This window comes from Coregonus clupeaformis, chromosome 5 (assembly GCF_020615455.1).
Source record: "Coregonus clupeaformis isolate EN_2021a chromosome 5, ASM2061545v1, whole genome shotgun sequence".
Taxonomy (NCBI): domain Eukaryota; kingdom Metazoa; phylum Chordata; class Actinopteri; order Salmoniformes; family Salmonidae; genus Coregonus; species Coregonus clupeaformis.
Window position 1 is genome coordinate 35,180,739 of NC_059196.1, and position 21,440 is coordinate 35,202,178.

General features: G+C 43.2%; 1 protein-coding gene across 2 annotated transcripts in view; it reads left to right on the forward strand.

Annotated features, from left to right (window-relative positions):
• Positions 1 to 3,924: 3,924 nt before the first annotated feature.
• LOC121566918 (NACHT, LRR and PYD domains-containing protein 3) overlaps positions 3,925 to 21,440 on the forward strand; it is a 29,377-nt gene continuing 11,861 nt past the window's right edge. The window contains exons 1-6 of one of the 2 annotated variants that reach the window (XM_041876837.1): positions 3,925 to 4,174; positions 16,291 to 16,415; positions 16,816 to 16,984; positions 17,070 to 17,429; positions 17,641 to 17,676; positions 18,131 to 20,129. In XM_041876837.1, the coding sequence (XP_041732771.1) occupies positions 16,353 to 16,415; positions 16,816 to 16,984; positions 17,070 to 17,429; positions 17,641 to 17,676; positions 18,131 to 20,129 (2,627 nt within the window). In that variant the 5' untranslated portion in view covers positions 3,925 to 4,174; positions 16,291 to 16,352. Of the gene's footprint in view, positions 4,175 to 16,290; positions 16,416 to 16,815; positions 16,985 to 17,069; positions 17,430 to 17,640; positions 17,678 to 17,900; positions 20,130 to 21,440 lie in introns of those variants that run through there. The other variant, XM_045214186.1, reaches the window with a different exon arrangement.

The following is a 21,440-nucleotide window of genomic DNA, read 5'->3' on the forward strand; positions in this document are numbered from 1 at the left end:
ATAACGTAAGATAATAAGTGGGTATTTCTTTATGATTCACGTATGCATGCATCATACACAGGATAGCACAATAGAGACATTTGTTTATATTTAAACTGTTTTCTTGGGAGTATTAAACGGTTTTCTTTTGTGTGAAATAAGCTATCCTGGGGGATAAACAGAAAGTACATTTTATGAATACAAACAAACAGATGTTAAGTTTTATGAACTAATAATGTATGACGCTAATATAATACCCTTTGGAGAGAATAGCCAAGAGCATGCATTATTGACAGCAATCAGGTTTCTAATCCCAAAACTACCTTGGATGAAACAAAAGCTAGAGAAAGAAATGCAACAATAGCTGCTGTCAGGTATACCCTGAATACCCTTTGATGGGAGGACAATTCACAGACATTAGAAAACAACATCAGAGAAATCCCTGGTCTTATGTATCTGTTGTGTTGTACTTCTTGGTTGGTTTGGCAACCATGTGCTCTAGCAGAGAACGTAGCTTCACCCAGGGGTGTACATACTGCATTCCGAATTTGAAGGTAGAATTGCTTCGTTGACTTTGAGCTCGCAAGGAGGAGGCCTTCAGAATGTTGTAAGGCAAAATAACATGTCTTCTGGCACCCTCTGCTGACCACTACACACAATGACATCTGGCTGGAGCCAACAACTGTAGACAGGACTCACAAGTGTGCTGTTTTCCAAAGAAAGTCATGTTTACTTTTTTTCTGATAAATCAGCTGTTCAGAGAAGAGTAAAAGCAAACATAGTGTAGTCCTTATGGATTAGTGTTTGGGACCTCACAAATGTTGTTTTTGTAATTTTATCGACATGCTACAGATGTGGAGGACAGATGTAGCATCAGCTGTGCCTGTTTTATAATACAGTTTCAGATTCTCATTGAAATAAGGAAGACATCATTATAATTGTACTGCTGTGTAAATGTTTTGCCAATGCATTAGGTAGGACATCGTGCACCATGAGTGAATTCACAGAAAACAGCAGGGCCACATTTTGTGACCAAACTAATACAAAGTGCATTGTAAGAATTGAGGAAGGAATGTGTATCCTTTGTTCATATTAATATTATGAACATATCAACAAAGTATCACGCAGATGCAGAAACACAGACCGGCAGACTCACCACCAGAACAGATTGATAGGTCCAAGTTAGTAGCCCAGTCCTGAGTGAGGTTTGAAGTGATAACTCCCTCTAAAACGCACAATCACCAGACAGACAATCATCGGAGTGCTATTAGACCACAGCTTCTGCAGCTAGCTAGGCTATAGGCCAATACCACATCACATGGATTAGATTAACCTCCTAGTCAAGTTACAAGGCTATAGGCCTTGATATTATACAGAGATAGTTCCACTTTATTTTGCTGCTATAAACTGAAAAGATATGGCCTTTTTAGAATGTCACTTAAAAGTAACGACTATATCTACGGACTAGTTCTAAATAGGAAAGTAGCCATATGTGAACTAATTGTGAGGGGAAGTCCATTAGTAATCACTGAAGTTGATTTTATTTGCACAGGACTTTCATGATGAGTGAAGGGATAGACTGGCACTAATGCCCTGCTGGACTGGTTTTACAGAATCATAATTCCTAGTGTCCTCCTACCATAATTAAAATGTGCTTCACTATGACGATACCCGCTAAGTCTATATAGCCTTTAGGCACAGATGTCAGTTTAACGTTTAGCTTTGATTTACACTTGGTTGAGTTGTCAATTAACGTGAATTCAACGTGAAATCCCCTAAAAATGAACCATGTCATTGGATTTAGGTTCAAAGTTGCGTGAAAAAAAAGAAGACATTCCCTTACACTGATGACTTTTTGTATTCTGGGACATTGTTACATTTTGGGTCGCAACCAATGATGTATATAAACCCTGGATTGCTGATGCTATGTATTGGCCATTGAGAGGCTTTGAAGCCATCGGTCGGCCATATTTGCACTCCCTAGTAGGAGCAGTCCTCCATAGGAATTAATGGGGTTTCTACAGTATTTCAATTAAATGTTTCAAGGACAAAAATACATGTTCTTTTTTTGGGTAGTGGGGACAGTGACATTAGTCATCTCTAAAAATTATACTTTAAGGAAAATGTTTTTATACATATTTTTGTTGTTGTTGTATCTTTAGCTTACATAATATCATTTGAAAGTATGCATTAAGGTGTAATAGAATAGAATAAATGTGGCGAAAACGAATGTAGACATTAATAAATGCATTTCTATAGCTTCCACAATATATTTTACAACGGTGGGGGAGTGCCAAGATGGAGGCACGGCGGTGAGGGTAAGCAACAACACATCTGCCACGCCGACCCTCAACTCCGGGGCCCCTCAGGGGTGCGTGCTCAGTCCCTCCTGTACTCCCTGTTCACCCACGACTGCATGTCTGTGCACGACTCCAACACCATCATTAAGTTTGCCGATGACACGACGGTGGTAGGCCTGATCACCAACGACTATGAGACAGCCTATAGGGAGGAGGTCAGAGACCTGGCAGTGTTGTGCCAGGACAACAACCTCTCCCTCAACATGGTCAAGACAAAGAAGCTTATCGTGGACTACAGGAAACGGAGGGCCGAACATGCCCCATTCACATCGACGGGGCTATAGTGGAGCGGGTCGAGAGCTTCAAGTTCCTCGGTGTCCACATCACTAAGGACCTATCAAGGTCCAAACACACCAACAGAGTCGTGAAGAGGCCACCACAATGCCTCTTCCCCCTCAGGAGGCTGAAAAGATTTGGCATGGGACCTCAGATCCTCAAAAGGTTATACAGCTGCACCATTGAGAGCATCTTGACTGGCTGCATCACCGCTTGGTATGGCAACTGCTCGGCATCCGACCGCAAGGCGCTACAGAGGGTAGTGCTTACGGCCCAGTACATCAATGGGGCCGAACTCCATGCCATCCAGGACCTCTATACCAGGCGGTGTCAGAGGAAGGCCCTCAAAATTCTCAAAGACTCCAGCCACCCAAGTCATAGACAGTTCTCTCTGCTATCGCACGGCAAGCTGTACCGGAGCGCCAAGTCTGGGACTAAAAGGCATCTGAACAGCTTCTACCCCCAAGTCATAAGACTGCTGAACAGTTAATCAAATGGCTACCCGGACAATTTACATTGACCCCCTTGATCCAAAATATAAACACAACATACAACAATTTCAAAGATTTTACTGAATTACATGCATCTGTATTCCCAAAAAGGTAGGGGCGTGGATCAGAAAACCAGTCAGTAGCTGGTGTGACTACGATTTGCCTCATGCAGTGCGACACATCTCCTTCGCATAGAGTTAATCAGGCTGTTGATTGTGGCCTGTGGAATGTTGTCCCACTCCTCTTCAATGGCTGTTCGAAGTTGCTGGATATTTGCAGGAACTGGAACATGCTGTCGTACACGTCGATCCAGAGCATCCCAAACATGCTCAATGGGTGACGTCTGGTGAGTATGCAGGCCAATTTTCAGCTTCCAGGAATTGTGTACAGATCCTTGCGACATGGGGCAGTGCATTATCATGCTGAAACATGAGGTGATGGAGGTGGATGAATGCCACGAAAATGGGCATTAGGACCTCGTCAGGGTATCTCTGTGCATTCAAATTGCCACTCAAAAAATACACTCACACAGACACACTTTCAATTTTTTGCATTTTACATTTGAGTCATTTAGCAGACGCTCTTATCCAGAGTGACTTACAGTTAGTGAGTGCATACATTTTTCATACTTTCACACTTCACATATCCTGCTGCCACTCTGTTTATTATCTATCCTGATTGGCTAGTCACTTTTACCCCTAACCACATACTGTATTACCTCAACTACCTCGTACCCCTGCACATTGTGACCAATAACATTTGATTTCAACACAGCGCCCCCTATAAGTCATCTAGTGTATATATGAATCACTTGTGGCAGCCCGTCTGCCTAGGGAGACTAGTAGCTGTTTGTTTCTGGCAAGGAAGAACAGTCTGTAAACAGCGCCCCTTTACCGGAAACTTCTGTTCTCAAATGTTCAGTTTAGCGTGCAGCACTGGTGAATTTAGCTGGAATGTCTCATACAAATCTTTATCATAATAGTTGACGAGTAAACATACATCGAAGGCATATGCAAGCAAATTGACATGGAAATGAACGTGCAGTACAAAGGACAGTAGCCTAGTCGGGTGAGTTGCTTCTGCAGTCTACACACTGCATTTTTTCACTTGCAATATGTAAAAGATAAAGTTAACTAGGTTACTTATTGTAAACGTTAGATTGTCTCGTCGGTGCGAACAGCATCTCTTCTCCTTAATAGTGAGACTAGTACTACTCATATGCTTGCTATCTGGCCTACTTCTTTGGCTAGAGAGCTAGTTCCTGTTGTGTCGTGTGTGTGGTGATGTTTGCGCCGTACAGTTCGCGCTCTTTTATACAGTATGGTTCTCTCTCGCTCTCTGCCGCTGTGACAACAAGCTTGGCCCCCCTAAATGCGGAGTCTGAAATAATTATCACAGAATTAATTACATCCGTTATTAGACAGTGGCAAAGCGGAACACTAAAGTAACCCAACACATCTTCTAGTGGGACTCTTTTAGGCGGAACACAACAGTATCGTACCACATTTTTTTTTTTGTCATTTAGCAGACGCTCTTATCCAGAGCGACTTACATGAGCAATTAGGGTTAAGTGCCTTGCTCAAGGGCACATCGACAGATCTTTCACCTAGTCGGCTCGGGGATTAGAACCAGCGACCTTTCGGTTACTGGCACAACGCTCTTAACCACTAAGCTACCTGCCGCCCCTGCACGTTTTTTTTCTGTTCAGAAGTTGGAAGAAATTTGGCGCGAATAATATCGTTCAAGCAAGAAGAATGAAATAAAGAGAGGTGAGCAAAATGTTTAATATGTTGTATTTGTAACATAGTTAACTATTAAATGCATTACAGAAGTGTAACGTTAGATCAGCTAATGTTAACCTGGCCGTTTGTTCTTTGTGAATTAATTAATGAATTGGCTTGAATCCTGGGCTATGTATTCGTTTGCATTGTTTTTGGTTTCGTTTTGTAGCTAATTCTAACATTCAGGCATCGAAAATGTATGGCAATATGAAAAATGATATAATATTTGATCAAAAACGCAAGGTGCTGAGTGCTTTTACTTAAACCACACTCAGTAAACGCATTGTAACTTTAAAAGGTTAGACATGGAAGCTAGCTACCTAGCAAGTCAGTTATTTTCAGTAAATTAATGAATAAGCTTGGTTCCCATTGCTTTTGCTCTATAGTTCTCACCAACATGAAGAGAAAAAAGGACATAATGTCCTTCTTCCAAAGAAAAGACCAGGCAGAAAGTCAGACAGAGCCAGAGGGTTCAGGTGTGGGGAGAGCAAGAGAGAGCAGAGAGCCTGCAGAGAGAGCGAGCAGGAAGACTTGTCCATTGGAGAGACAGAGTGAAGGCACAGTTGAGCAGGAAAGTGAGACAGATGGGAGAGGCTGAGGGGGACGTAGAGGCTGAGAGTGAGACACCAACAGAGGAGCCATGTGCGTCCACAAGCAGTGGACCATCAGGTTTTTGATGTTGAATAAATCTGTGGTTACTTGTAGAGCTGTGCAATTAGTCAGTTTTATATGGTGTATAGAAATGTGTCGGTTTATGATTGAAATTAATGATCTCATTTAACATGCTTTTGGGCTTGTGATATAGATATCAGATGGATTTCAGAAGTTGTCTGATGGCTATGGTATGTGTCTAAAATTACCCAAATAGATACTTTTAATTATAGTTTTTTTTCTTCGACAGATATCAGCAAATCGACCCACCGGTGCAGCCAGTGATGAACATGTACTCAGAACTCTGATGGGTGACAGGAGGAGGAGCTTCAAGGCAGCCTGGTACCACATCCACCCCTGGCTTGAATATAAAAAAAAAAACAGACTCTGTGTTTTGTTACGCCTGCAGGCATTTTAGCCCTCCCAAAGTCTCAGAGACTGTATTTGATTCAAAATTGGGTTTTAACAACTGGAAGAAGGCAACTTACAAAGAGGGGGTGTTACGGATACAGGTATCCTGTGTTTTTGTGTGTTTCTCTCCTTCTGCCCTAATCACAGGTGTCCTGTATGTTCCTGATTGGTGGTCGTTGAGGTGTCTGCTGATTGGACCAATCAGTGAACATTCCTGTTAATTGCACCACCTGTTATTCGTTTGTTCAATCACACATCCCATTTTATAAAAACCAGACTTGTGTTTGTTGCAAGAGAGAGACTTTTTTGCCATATGTGAGTATGGACACGGTGGTGTCCTGTGTGTTGTAGTACGCACTAAGTTGTTGGTTACCCTGTTGGTAACATTATTAGAATATATTTATTTACCTGAGTGTGGATACTGTTGTATCCTGTGTACTTATTTAATTGCTGAGTACCCTGTTTAGTAGTTTTGTGTGTTTTTTGGGAAAAGGGGGGTTTAAGCTAGTTGCCCTTGGGCGTACATTACCCGTAGGAAGAAATCTGTCTATAAACACCAGTTAGACCTGAGCGGACCACCCACTGTATTTTTGTATGGTAGCAGTAGCCTAGCGGTTCTTGAGGCAGGCAAGATCAGTTTAGGGGGTTTTACACTATTGTTTCATTTCTTGGGTCCTGCTCAGCCCTTTTTCCCAAACCCTTACCGTGTGTTCAGAAATAAACACTTTGTGTTTGACGGTAGTTCATGGTAGTTGTGTCTTATTTGTTCTCACTATTCCATGCCACACTTATAATTTACATGAATTTATGTTACGGGTCTCATGTCCATCCACCCTAGATGTTTAGAGCCACGGGGTTCGTAACATAAAGTGGGGGCTCGTCCGGGATCCTATCTATCCCATGCTACTCATGTAAATTAGTTAGTGTCTGGTTCAGTGTTGAGCTTGGCAGCTGTCCTACCTGTTTTTTTTGTGTGTTCAGTAGTCGACGGCTCGTGTTGCTAGTAGGATGGCTACTTTTGATTTGGAAGCATTTTTGGAAAACCCTACGTGGGAGATTTTTGAGAATTGTCGTAGAGTGGATCTACAGGCTTTGGCTGACCACTTTTCTGTACCCATACCGAGGGGTATAGTGAAAGCAGAAGTTAGGGAAGTAGTGCTAGCGATATTGTTAAACGAGCGAGTGCTTGAGTTACCGCCGCCTGAGTCTGCTGCTCCTGTAGGGGATGTGGTTGATGTTTCTGTAAGCCCATCAGTGTCTGAGGACGAGACTAAGGCTCCAGCCACATTGCCCCGTTATGACCCCCTCTCCCCACTGACTGACAGTGATGCCAGGATGGATGTCCGCTCGACACGGCTCCAAATAGAGGCGGAAGAGCGGGCACAAATCAGGCAAGACAAGCTGGAGATGCGTAAAATGGAGCTAGAGGCAGAACAGGAGACGCTGTAAGCTAGAACAGGAGACGATAAGATGGAACTGGAGACGCGTAGGCTTGATCAAGAACTGGAGACGCGTAGGCTTGATCAAGAACTGGCGATGCGTGAAATGGAACTAGAGGCAGAAACAGCGAGGTTAGTCTCTGCTAATACTAGGCCTGCTAGTGAGCAATCCTCACCAGCTGTGACGTCTGCTACTTTTGATATTAGTAGGCAGATCACCTTGGTACCTGTGTTCAGGGAGTCAGAGGTTGATTCCTATTTCAGTGTTTTTTGAACGTATAGAGCGGTAGCATTGAAATGGCCCGACGAGGTATGGTGCCTATTACTTCAGTGTAAGCTAACAGGTAAAGCCCAAGAGGTTCTGGCAGCGCTACCTCTTGAAGACAGTTTGAATTATGAGGTGGTCAAAGCTACTGTTCTTCGTGCCTATGAGCTTGTTCCTGAGGCATATCGACAGAGATTTAGGTCTCATAAAAAGTCTCCTACTCAGACTTATGTGGAGTTTGCTAGAGACAAAGGAAATCTGTTTGACAAATGGCACAGTGCTAGTAAGGTAACTGATTTTAACTCTCTACGGGAGTTAATCTTGTTAGAAGAGTTTAAAAAATTGTTTACCGAACGCATTGTAGTTTATCTGAACGAACAGAAAGTATCCTCACTGTCGGAAGCGTCTGTATTGGCAGACGAAGTTTGTGTTGACGCACAAGAGCGTGTTTTTCGGCTCGTACGGAGAGCAGGGCTGCGGAGTTGCTAACTTCTAGTCCTAGTCGACCAGCAGTACATCCAGCACGCCCAAAAGATGTGCGTCACTGTTTCTATTGTCATAAGGTGGGACATATAGTTAATGATTGCTTTCTGCTAAAACGCAAACCGGGGATGCCTCAGCACGCCAGGCCGCCAACGGGTGTTGGGCTGATTCAGTACGGTTGTAAGGGCCGGAATCAAGACAGAAGCCTCATAGTGAATGTGGTTTGAAAGTCCCTGTCCCAGATCACAGTTATGAACCGTTCATTTTTGAGGGTTTGTTTCTATATCAGATGATGAAGCGTCTCAGCGTCCAGTTAGAATCCTCAGAGATACTGGTGCGGCGCAGTCGTTCATACTAGCTGATGTGTTGCCCTTGTCTAATAATACATATTGTGGTTCCAGTGTGTTAGTACAAGGAATTGAAATGGGTTTCGTCCCAGTGCCATTGCACTTTGTGAACGTACACTCTGAGTTAGTCAGTGGATTGTTCAGAGTTGGCGTACGTCCGATGTTGCCAGTAAAAGGGGGTGACCTTTATAATGGGCAACGATATTGCCGGAGGAAAGGTAATACCCATATTGGAGGTATTGGATAAAAAGTGACCAGTCTCTCTCCGAGGAGCTGGCACAGGGTTATCCAGATGTGTTCCCCGCTTGTGCTGTCGGCACGTGCTCAAGCACGACAAGTGGGTGAAGTGGTAGATTTGTCAGACACGATTCTATTCAGAGAGTGTGACCCAGAGGATAGTTCGGGTGCTACCTCTGGTAAGCTGGTGCAGTCTGACCAACAGCCCAGAGAAAGGAAGAAGGATGTGGAACTTGTTGCTGAAGCAATACAGTTACCAGTTACTCGTGAGCAGCTGATCGCTAACCAACAGGTTGACATTAGCCTGGCTAAATGTTTTTCTAGTGTTGTCTCAGAGGGACGAGCTAAAGAAGAAAAACATGGCATACTTCATTGATGGTAATCTCCTCATGCGTAAATGGACCTCCCATGTTGACGCTGGCGGAGATTGGAATGCTGTTTACCAAATAGTGATTCCTACAGCCTTTCGACAAAATGTTTTATCCCTCGCTCATGATCACCAGTGGTCCGGACATCTGGGAGTCACCAAGACTTATGATCGAGTTTTGCGACATTTCTTTTGGCCTGGCTTAAAACAAGATGTGGCTCAGTTCTGTCGGACTTGCCACACCTGTCAAGTAGTTGGGAAACCGAACCAGGTTATTTCCCCCGCGCCTCTTTGTCCCATACCGGCCATAGGTGAACCATTCGAACATGTGATGGTTGATTGTGTTGGACCATTACCAAAAACAAAATCTGATAACCAGTTTATGTTGACAATTATGTGTGTGGCCACCAGGTACCCAGAGGCCATTCCTCTGCAAAGGATTACTGCTCCAGTGGTGAGTAAAGCGTTGATCAAATTCTTCTCAACTTTTGGATTACCTAGGGTGATACAAACTGATCAGGGCACGAATTTCCTTTCTAAACTTTTCAAACAAGTGTTAAAATCCTTGTCAGTTACACACCGTGTGTCAAGCGCATATCACCCAGAGTCTCAGGGGTGCGCTGAACGTTGGCATCAGACCCTGAAGTCTATGCTCCGTAAATATTGCTTGGAATCTGAGAAAGATTGGGATGAGGGAGTTCCTCTAGTGTTGTTTGCTGTCCGTGAGACAGTACAGGAATCCCTAGGGTTCAGCCCCAGCTGAACTGGTGTTTGGACACACCATGAGAGGACCTATGAAAGTCCTTAAGGATCAGTTTTTGTCACAAGAGTTGTGTGTGAAAGAAAATGTGTTGGACTACGTTAGTCGCTTTCGTGAGCGCCTACATGCTGCCTGTGCTCTAGCAAAGGAAGCGCTGTCTTCCTCACAGAAACGGATGAAACGACACTATGACACACAGGCTGTTTCTCGTTCACTGCAGCCAGGTGACCGAGTTCTTGTGTTGTTGCCTGTGCCAGGAGCGTCATTGTCAGCACGTTTCTCTGGTCCTTATGTCATTGAAAAGAAACTAACTGAAACTGACTATGTGATACAGACTCCTGATAGAAAACGCCAATCTCGTGTGTGCCACGTTAACATGTTGAAGACATACCACAACAGACCCGTCACTCAGGTAGACAGTCCAGAGAAACTGGCCGAGTCGGCTGTCTCTGTTGCTGCTACGGCTGTAGTGGGAGGTAATGTTAATGATGTGGACGGAGATGGTTTGGAGTTGCGCAATACTCAGCAGCAGTGTGCTAGATTGCCAAATTCAGAGATGCTGTTGTCTCTCCCGGCAAGCCTGATTCATTTAACGGACAGACAGTCAGATGATATTGTGAGACTGTTACACAGCTTTCCATGTCTTTTTAATGATGTTCCTACATGTACAAATGTGTTAGAACATGACATTAATGTTGGAAACGCTGCACCTATCAAGCAACATCCTTATCGTGTCAACGTCGCTAAGAGAAAGATAATGAGGGGTGAGGTCGGTTATTTGCTGGAGAATAACCTGGCTATGCCAAGTTCAAGTCCTTGGAGTTCTCCGTGCATTCTGGTTCCTAAACCTGATGGGACATCCAGATTATGTACGGACTATCGGAAAGTCAATGCTGTCACAGTGCCCGACTCGTTCCGTTACCCAGACTGGATGACTGTATTGATACTGTTGGTGCTGCTACTTATGTAACCAAATTAGATCTTCTAAAGGTTACTGGCAGGTGCCGTTAACCCCACGTGCCTCCGACATCTCTGCCTTTGTGACCCCAGATCACTTCCTACAATATGCTGTCATGGCATTTGGGATGCGGAACGCACCAGCCACTTTCCAACGCCTGGTTAACACAGTATTGGCTGGAGTTCCTAATTGTAGTGCTTACCTTGATGATCTGGTAATTTATTCAACTGAGTGGTCTGATCATGTTAACACTCTAAGGGTAGTGTGTGAACGTCTAGCAACCGCTTCTCTAACCCTGGAACTTAGCAAAGTGCGAGTTTGGGAAGGCCACTGTTACTTATCTTGGTAAACAGGTCGGCCATGGTCAGGTGCGCCCTGTAGATGCCAAGGTCTCAGCTATAAACGCATTTCCGCACCTACCACCAGAAGAGAGCTACGCCGTTTTTAGGGATGGTTGGCTACTACCGTAGTTTCTGTAAAAATTTCTCTGCGGTAGTTGCTCCATTAACGGATTTGCTCAGTCCGGCGAGAAAATTTGTATGGTCTGAAGATTGTTGTACTGCTTTCAACACTGCTAAAGCACTCTTGTGTAGTACTCCTGTTCTTGCTGCGCCAGATTTTGAGCGGCCGTTTAAACTGGAGGTAGATGCAAGTGCCAGAGGTGCTGGTGCTGTTCTACTGCAGCAAGACCAGAGTGGAGTGGACCATCCTGTCTGTTATTTTTCACGGAAATTTAACAAATGTCAGACAAACTATTCCACCATTGAACAAGAAGCTCTAGCTTTGTTGTTAGCTCTGCAGTACTTTGAAGTTTATGTTGGTTCCAGTGCATTACCAGTGGTAGTGTATACTGACCATAATCCTTAGTTTTTCTCCACCGGATGTACAACCAGAACCAACGCCTTATGCGTTGGGCACTTGTCGTGCAAAATTATAATTTGGAGATCCGCCACAAAAAAGGGGTTAGATAATGTGTTGGCAGATGCTTTGTCTCGTGTGTAATGATCTAGGTTTTTTTTTGTTATCCCGGCAGGATGATTATTGAATTTTGGGTGTTGTGATAGTAGCGTGTGTCGCAAACCATTTTGGTTTGCTCTTTAAGGGGTGGGAGTGTTACGGATACAGGTATCCTGTGTTTTTGTGTGTTTCTCCTTCTGCCCTAATCACAGGTGTCCTGTATGTTCCTGATTGGTGGTCGTTGAGGTGTCTGCTGATTGGACCAATCAGTGAACATTCCTGTTAATTGCACCACCTGTTATTCGTTTGTTCAATCACACATCCCATTTTATAAAAACCAGACTTGTGTTTGTTGCAAGAGAGAGAGACTTTTTGCCATATGTGAGTATGGACACGGTGGTGTCCTGTGTGTTGTGTACGCACTAAGTTGTTGGTTACCCTGTTGGTAACATTATTAGAATATATTTATTTACCTGAGTGTGGATACTGTTGTATCCTGTGTACTTATTTAATTGCTGAGTACCCTGTTTAGTAGTTTTGTGTGTTTTTTTGGGAAAAGGGGGTTTAAGCTAGTTGCCCTTGGCGACATTACCCGTAGGGAAGAAATCTGTCTATAAACACCAGTTAGACCTGAGCGGACCACCCACTGTATTTTTTGTATGGTAGCAGTAGCCTAAGCGGTTCTTGAGGCAGGCAAGATCAGTTTAGGGGGTTTTACACTATTGTTTCATTTCTTGGGTCCTGCTCAGCCCTTTTTCCCAAACCCTTACCGTGTGTTCAGAAATAAACACTTTGTGTTTGACGGTAGTTCATGGTAGTTGTGTCTTATTTGTTCTCACTATTCCATGCCACACTTATAATTTACATGAATTTATGTTACGGGTCTCATGTCCATCCACCCTAGATGTTTAGAGCCACGGGGTTCGTAACAGGGGGGATTTGCAATTCATGCAAGGTCTGAGCATCACAAACAAGCAATGATTACATGGAGAGACTATCAGAAAGTGTTGTGGATAATTATCACTATAAAATCAAAGTTTTTCCAGAGTTTTTGTAGAATCAAGATAGACTTTATTACATAGAGCAACAAAAGCCGAGCTGGTCTGCAGAGCAACTAACTCACAACACTCGGCCCTCAGTTTATATACAATGTACCTGTTTCCTCCAGCATCTTCACAAGGTCCTTTGCTGTTGTTCTGGGATTTATTTGCACTTTTCGCACCAAAGTACGTTAATCTCTAGGAGACAGAACGCGTCTCCTTCCTGAGCGGTATGACGGCTGCGTGGTCCCATGGTGTTTATACTTGCGTACTATTGTTTGTACAGATGAACGTGGTACCTTCAGGCGTTTGGAAAATGCTCCCAAGGATGAACCAGACTTGTGGAGGTCTAAATTTTTCTTTCTGAGGTCTTGGCTGACTTCTTTTGGTTTTCCCATGATGTCAAGCAAAGAGGCACTGAGTTTGAAGGTAGACCTTGAAATACATCCACAGGTACACCTCCAATTGACTCAAATGCTGTCAATTAGCCTATCAGAAGCTTCTAAAGCCATGACATCATTTTCTGGAATTTTCCAAGCTGTGTAAAGGCACAGTCAACTTAGTGTATGTAAACTTCTGACCCACTGGAATTGTGATACAGTGAATTATAAGTGAAATAATCTGTCTGTAAACAATTGTTGGAAAAATTACTTGTGTCATGCACAAAGTAGATGTCCTAACTGACTTGCCAAAACTATAGTTTGTTAACAAGACATTTGTGGAGTGGTTGAAAAACGAGTTTTAATGACTCCAACCTAAGTGTATGTAAACTTCCGACTTCAACTGTAGATTTACAATTCATTGTGTGCCTTGTTACACTCCATAAAGTTTTTGGAGAAGCAACATTTCTATCAGATAAGCTACAGTCTTCATCACTTGACCTGTCAAAGGCTGTTGATTTAGTTGAAGCCTTAGTTCAAACTTTGAATGACTACAGGGATGAGTCATTTTTTGATGACCTATGGAATGAAGTGTTGAACACAGCTGAGCAATGTGATACTGCAATACAGCCCCCTGCAAAACCACCAAAAAAGCTCTCAATTTAATGGAGACTGTGTACTCAGTACAGTAGGTCAGGTCAGATTCAGAAATTGATAAAGAAAGTTTTCGTACAACCTTTTTCTATCCTGTCTTAGATCAGATGCTCAATGAGCTTAACAGACGGTTCTCTAGCAAAAACTGTGACATAATGAATGGCAATCAGACTCTAAACCCCAAAAGTGATGCATTTCTCAAAGAGAAGTCCCTGTTTCCATTTGCTAGACTGTATGAATCAAATATTGAGAACTTGGGGCATGAACTACATCAGTTCAGAAGAATTTGACAAAGAAAAATACAGAGTGGCATGCAGAGACCCTCCAGTGTAGTAGATATAGCATTATTCATTGAGCCTTATAAATAAGTTTTCTTTGATCTCTTTAAACTGTGCCAAATAGCTGTTTCAATCCATGTTAGTTTTTCTGCACTAAAGCTGGTGAAAACGTATCTTAGGTCCACAATGTCAGATGAGAGATTAAGCAATTTAGGTGTATTAAGTATTGAGTCAAGGAGGGCAAAGGCCTTGCATATAGATTAATTTGTGGATCTTTTTGCAAGAAACCACAAAAACCGTAGAATACAGTTGACGTAACTGATACTGAATATGTAATGCAAATGTAAAAATGTAATGTAAATGCAAATAATAAATTGTTGAATGATTATAAACATGGTATTTTGCCTATTAATGGCTGCAATGCAGTGAAGAAAACGACATGACAACAATAATGTCTAATGTAACTGGCCCCTCTAACAGTACAACTGGCCCCAGCCTGGCCCCCCCACTTGAAATGGTCTAGAACCGTCACTGCTTTATTGGCATGGGAAACATATGTTCACATTGCCAAAGCAAGTGAAATAGATAATAAACAAAAGTGAAATAAACAATACAAAATTACCAGTAAACATTACACTCACAAAAGTTCCAATGGAATAGAGACATTTCAAATGTCATATCTAAGCAATAAGGCATGAGGGGGTGTGGAATATGGCCAATATACCATGGCTAAGGGCTGTTCTTACGCACAACGCATGGCGGAGTGCCTGGACACTATCAGAACTCAAGATAAGACCCAGATGCAGACAGTTCGAATTACAGATGTTTATTAACAAAACGGGGGCAGGTCGAGGACAGGCAGGACTTCGTAAACCAGGTCAGAGTCAGGTAGGTACAGGACGGCAGGCAGGCTCGAGCTCAGGGCAGGCAGAGTGGTAAGGCAGGCGGGCTCAGGGTCAGGGCAGGCGGAAATGGTCGGAATCGGGAGGACTAGAAAACGGACTGGAAAAACAGGAGCACGGAAAAACCGCTGGTAGGCTTGACGAGACAAGACGAACTGGCAACAGACAAACAGAGAACACGGGATAATGGGGAAGATGGGCGACATCTGGAGGGGGGTGGAAACAAGCACACAGATCAGGGTGTGACAGACACAGCCCTTAGCTGTGGTATATTGGCCATATACCACAAACCCCTGAGGTGTCTTATTGCTATTATAAACTGGTTACCAACGTAATTAGAGCAGTCAAAATAAATGTTTTGTCATACCCGTGGTATACGGTCTGATATACCATGGCTGTCAGCCAATCAGCATTCAGGGCTCGAAGCACCCAGTTTATAATATGGCTATATACAGTGTTATAACAATGTGCAAATAGTTAAAGTACAAAAGGGGAAATAAATATGGGTTGTATTTACAATGGTGTTTGTTCTTCACTGGTTGCCCTTGTGGCAACAGGTCACACATATTGCTGCTGTGATAGCACACTGTGGTATTTCACCCAATAGATATGGGAGTTTATCAATTCTTTGTGGGTCTGTGTAATCTGAGGGAAATATGTGTCTCTAATATAGTCATACATTTGGAAGTGCAGCTCAGTTTCCACCTCATTTTGTGGGCAGTGTGCACATAGCCTGTCTTCTCTTGAGAGCCAGGTCTGCCTACGGCGGCCTCTCTCAATAGCAAGGCTATGCTCATGGAGTTTGTACATAGTCAAAGCTTTCATTCATTTTGGGTCAGTCACAGTGGTCTGGTATTCTGCCACTGTGTACTCTCTGTTTAGGGCAAAATAGCATTCTAGTTTGCTCTGTTTTTTTGTTAATTATTTCCAATGTGTCAAGTAATTATCTTTTTGTGTTCTCATGATTTGGTTGGGTCTAATTGTCTCCCCTCTCTCTTTCTTAATTAGAAATGGATTTGTTTATTACTTTTTTGGACTGGTAAAATGCATAATATCTGATAAAAAAAAAAAAAAAACATAATAATAATTATGAAATAGATATGTACATATCCTAATCTCAGTAATCCAAGAGGAAATTTCATGAAAAATGACACTTGAGAATTGTATTGTCATTTGCGTGAGAATGACCCGTATAAGCTACAGATGAGACTGCATGCAAATTGTTTTCCTGAGTATAATGAGCATTCGATTGTATGGTACTGTTGATCCCCCAGCCTCTAGACAAGAGGAGGAAATCGGTCGCAGCCTGTCAGAACACGTTTTGGAGGAGGGCACCATGGACAACAAAAAGAGACGGACCATTGCAAAGCCGGATCTTTGCAAAAAGAGACGGACCAAGGTCAGTCAATGGCTCTCTAAATCTAAGGTTAAAGGAACATTTAATTTATTTTCTTAGTTTTATGAGCTATGTGTATTGCTAATTTCCTGTATTCACAATGTAACTGTGTAAAGCATTACTTAAGCCTATATAAAGCCCATATTACTACTTATGTTGATGATTAAACATGTTTAATCTGTCTATGAAATCTGCAATTCTCATCAAGTGTCATATAAACAATGATGTCATCAGTCATCCATATTCTAAAAAATTCAGTAGATTTGGCTAAAGAGCATACATTTTTCATTCTAACAACTTTTCAAGCGATACCAATAACTTAAATATTTTGTGTAGTCCTATTCTTATTCACCATGGTTGGATTTTAGATGATATAAAACTGTAATAACCCTTATTGTTGCAGAGACCTGAGTGGAAAAAGAATGTCCTTGGCACCAAGCCATGTATTAGAAAGATGATGGGCCAGCGTTGTCCACCATCAACATCCTGTCTCCGGTGTAGGGAGAGCCCTAAGACTTCTCCCCTCACTGCCACGCCTGGACAGATACCACAAGAAAGCAACGGGGAAACAAGTAAGCTTTTTAACAGTCCGAGTTTTTGTAAGTGACAAGTAAGTGACAAGTGTGTAGGATCCAATGCTCTCTTTCCTCTCTCTAGGTCTAGGAGATCAACCAACCACTGAGCAGACACAAGCGTCACCCCCCCTTCCACATCTTCCTCATCCCCACCTTTCCACTCTGTCGTCCTCTGTTTCACCACACGTTCCCTCTGTTTCACTGGGCCCTCCTCTCCCGTCATCCATTTCACCAGTCTCCTCCCCCCCATCCTCTGTTTCACTGGGCCCTCCTCTCCCGTCATCCATTTCATCAGTCTCCTCCTCCCCATCCCTCATGTTAACACAACATGCTCTTGGACATTCCTACGCAGCCCAGACTGGAGGCAGTAACGTTGCGCCACACTTCAACAACAACTATATTGGAGGCTCTGTTTATATTAACGTGCCATCTCAGCAGAGAGGTAAGTATATCTGCTGTGATTCTAATCAGCATCTGAATACATCTAAAACAGTCATTTCATGATTCATGACATTTTATAATTCCTCAATATGAATAACATTAGTTTCATTAGGTAGACCTTGTGCTCTGCTTTCTTATTTCTTCATATAGAATGTGCCACTCTCAAATTCCAAATGATTTTTATCCTAAGAAATGTTTTTTGTATATTCCAGTGGACGTGTCAGTGGCTCCACAAGGCAGTGATCAAGGGTAAGACATACATTATTATTTAAATTATTCGAACACTTTATAGATTTGTGTATTATGTAAATGATTAATGTACCCATAGTAGCAGTCATAATAGTAGTAGCTTTTACAGTACCCTAAACTGGATCAAATGGAGTCAGCATTTATCCGCAACATTTAATTTTAGCACCATAAACTGACTGTGTGTGTGTGTGTGTGTGTGTGTGTTTCCGTCCTGTTTCTACAGTAAGTGAAGGGTGGCCTGACAGCCTTTTCCTGTACCTGGTGCACATCCAAGTTACAGCAAAGCAGGCACAAAGAAGACCTCCTACTGCTAAGTAGATATCATGTGATGTTTTACTGGATGATTTGGCAATTTGATTATTTTACTTGTGTGCTTCTCAACTGGTGGTCATCATCACATACAGTACCTTTTTAATCTGTGTGTTTTGTGTCCCTGTAACTTTGTCCTTGCAGAGGATGCTCTCCTACAGAGAGTCAAAGAGAAGCATAAAGCCAGAATGAAAAGCCGCTGTGAACACCTGTTTGAAGGCAACGCCAGAAATGAAACTCTTCTCAACAATATTTACACAAAACTCTACATCACAGCAGGAGAGACTGAAGGGGTCTGTAACAAACATGAGGTGTTGCAGATTGAGACAGCATCCAGAACATGCACATCAGAAGACACTCCTATCAACTGCAACGACATCTTTAAACCTTTACCTGGACAGGACAAACTAATCACAACTGTGATGACCAAGGGCATTGCTGGGATCGGAAAAACAGTCACTGTCCAAAAGTTCATCCTTGACTGGGCAGAAGGAAAAGCCAATCTGCATCTGGATTTTATATTTCTGCTTCCTTTCCGGGATTTGAATTTGGTCGAAAAACAGTCCAGTCTTCATAGCCTTCTGTGTGGCTTCCACCATGAACTTAGAGAAATAGAGGATGCAAAGAAAATTGCAGGTTGTCAAGTTCTGCTTATCTTTGATGGTCTGGATGAAAGCCGACTTCCACTGGATTTCAATCGAAACAAGATATTGTTTGACATGGCAGAAGAAGCGCCCATTGATGTGCTATTGACAAATCTTATTAAGGGGAATCTGCTACACAGTGCTCGCCTCTGGATAACCTCCCGACCAGCAGCAGCCAATCAGATCCCCAGGAAGAACATAACACAGATGACAGAAGTGCGTGGGTTCAATGACTCACAGAAGGAAGAGTACTTCAGGAAGAGATTCTATTCGGATGCGAACCTGGCCAACAGAATCATCTCCCACATAAAAACAAAAAGGAGCCTCAACATCATGTGCCAGATTCCAGTCTTCTGCTGGATCACTGCTATGGTTCTAGGGGAGATGTTGACAGATAACTGCAAAGAAATCCCTAAAACCCTTTCTGAGATGTTCACACACTTCGTGCTCATTCAGACAAACCTGAAGAACCAGAAGTATCATAACAGCAATGAGACAGATGCGCGGAGGATCAAAGAATCGGATAAAGAGATCATTCTAAAGCTGGCCAAGCTATCTTTTGAACACCTGAAGAAAAGCAATCTCATATTTTATGAGAAGGATCTGAGAGAGTGTGGCATTGACATCAATGCAGCGTCAGTGCAATCTGGATTGTGCACAGAAATCTTTAAACAAGAAGATGGGCTCTACTGCGAGAAAGTCTACTGCTTTGTGCATTTCACCATCCAGGAATACTTTGCCGCTCTGTATTTGCTCTGCTGCTACTCAACCGATAACCTGCGTGTGTTGGAGTCTTTCCTCTGTAAGAGGTTTGTTGAGGAAGACCTGGAAGAAAGTTCTGTGACTCTGTTGGGCGATAACGGAGACCGTTCAGATGCTTCACAGAGCAATGAGTCTGGAGAAAGTCTGGAGTCCACTACTGAAGAAAACTCAACTCTGGAGGAAGAGCCTGAGGAACACTCAGAGTCATTCAATGACGATGAGGCTGAAGAAGTGTCTGACTGTGAGTCTTCAAAGCTGGTTCTACATAGGAAACCATCCTTCCATGTGTTACTGAAGAGCGCAGTGCTCAATGCCTTGGAGAGTGTGAATGGACATCTGGACCTTATGCTCCGCTTCCTTCTTGGCCTCTCACTGGACTCCAATCAGAGACTCCTACAAGATCTACTGCCAGAGATGCAGAACTATGCAGATAGTGTTGAAGAAACAAATGATTACATAAAGGAACAGCTGAGGTTGCACAACTCCCCTGAGAGATCCATTAACCTTGTATACTGCTTGGCTGAAATAAATGACAATACACTTCTTGAAAAGGTTGAAGTGTACCTGAGGTCAGGAAATCGTGGAGGAACAAAGCTCTCACCTGTAAAATGCACAGCTCTGGCATATGCGCTGATGTCAGGGCAGATTCTGGATGAGTTTGACCTAAAGAAGTACAACACTTGTGAGGAGGGACAAAAGAGGCTGATTCCAGTTATCAAGAACTGCAGAAACGCTTTGTGGGTGTTCAGCTAATTATGCACATACAGTGCATTTAGAAAGTATTCAGACCCCTTGGCATTTTTCCACATTTTGTTACGTTACAGCCTTATTCTAAAATTGATTAAATAGTTTTTTCCCCCCTCATCCATCTACACACAATACCCCATAATGACAAAGCAAGAACAGGTTTTTAGAAAATTTTGCAAATGTATAAAAAATAAAATAAAAACGGAAATATCACATTTAAATAAGTATTCAGACCCTTTACTCAGTACTTTGTTGAAGCAACTTTGGCAGCGATTACAGCCTCAAGTCTTCTAGGGTATGACGCTACACTCTTGGCACACCTGTATTTGGGGAGTTTCTCCCATTCTTCTCTGCAGATCCTCTCAAGCGCTGTCAGGTTGGATGGGGAGCGTCGTTGCACAGCTTTTTTTTTGTCTCTCCAGAGATGTTTGATCGGATTCAAGTCCGGGCTCTGGCTGGGCCACTCAAGGACATTCAGAGACTTGTCCCGAAGCCACTCCTGCGTTGTCTTGGCTGTGTGCTTAGGGTCGGTGTCCTGTTGGAAGGTGAACCTTTGCCCCAGTCTGAGGTCCTGAGCGCTCTGGAGCAGGTTTTCATCAAGGATCTCTCTGTACTTTGCTCTGTTCATCTTTCTCTCGATCCTGACTAGTCTCCCAGTCCCTGCCGCTGAAAAACATCCCCACAGTATGACGCTGCCACCACCATGGTGCCAGGTTTCCTCCAGACATGACGCTTGGCATTCAGGCCAAAGAGTTCAATCTTGGTTTCATCAGACCTGAGAGTCCTTTAGGTGCCTTTTGGCAAACTCCAAGCGGGCTGTCATGTGCCTTTTACTAAGGAGTGGCTTCCGTCTGGCCACTCTACCATAAAGGCCTGATTTGGTGGAGTGCTGCAGAGATGGTTGTCCTTCTGGAAGGTTCTCCCATCTCCATAGAGGAACTCTGGAGCTCTGTCAGAGTGACCATCAGATTCTTGGTCACCTCCCTGACCAAGGCCCTTCTCCCCCGTTTGTCCGGGCGGCCAGCTCTAGGAAGAGTCATGGTGGTTCTAAACTTCTTCCATTTAAGAATGATGGAGGCCACTGTGTTCTTGGGGACCTTCAATGCTGCAGAAATGTTTTGGTACCCTTCCCCAGATCTGTGCCTCGACACAATCCTGTCTCTGAGCTCTACGGACAATTCCTTCGACCTCATGGCTTGGTTTTTGCTCTGACATGCACTGTCAACTGTGTGACCTTGTGTGCCTTTCCAAATCATGTCCAACCAATTTAATTTACCACAGGTGGACTCCAATCAAGTTGA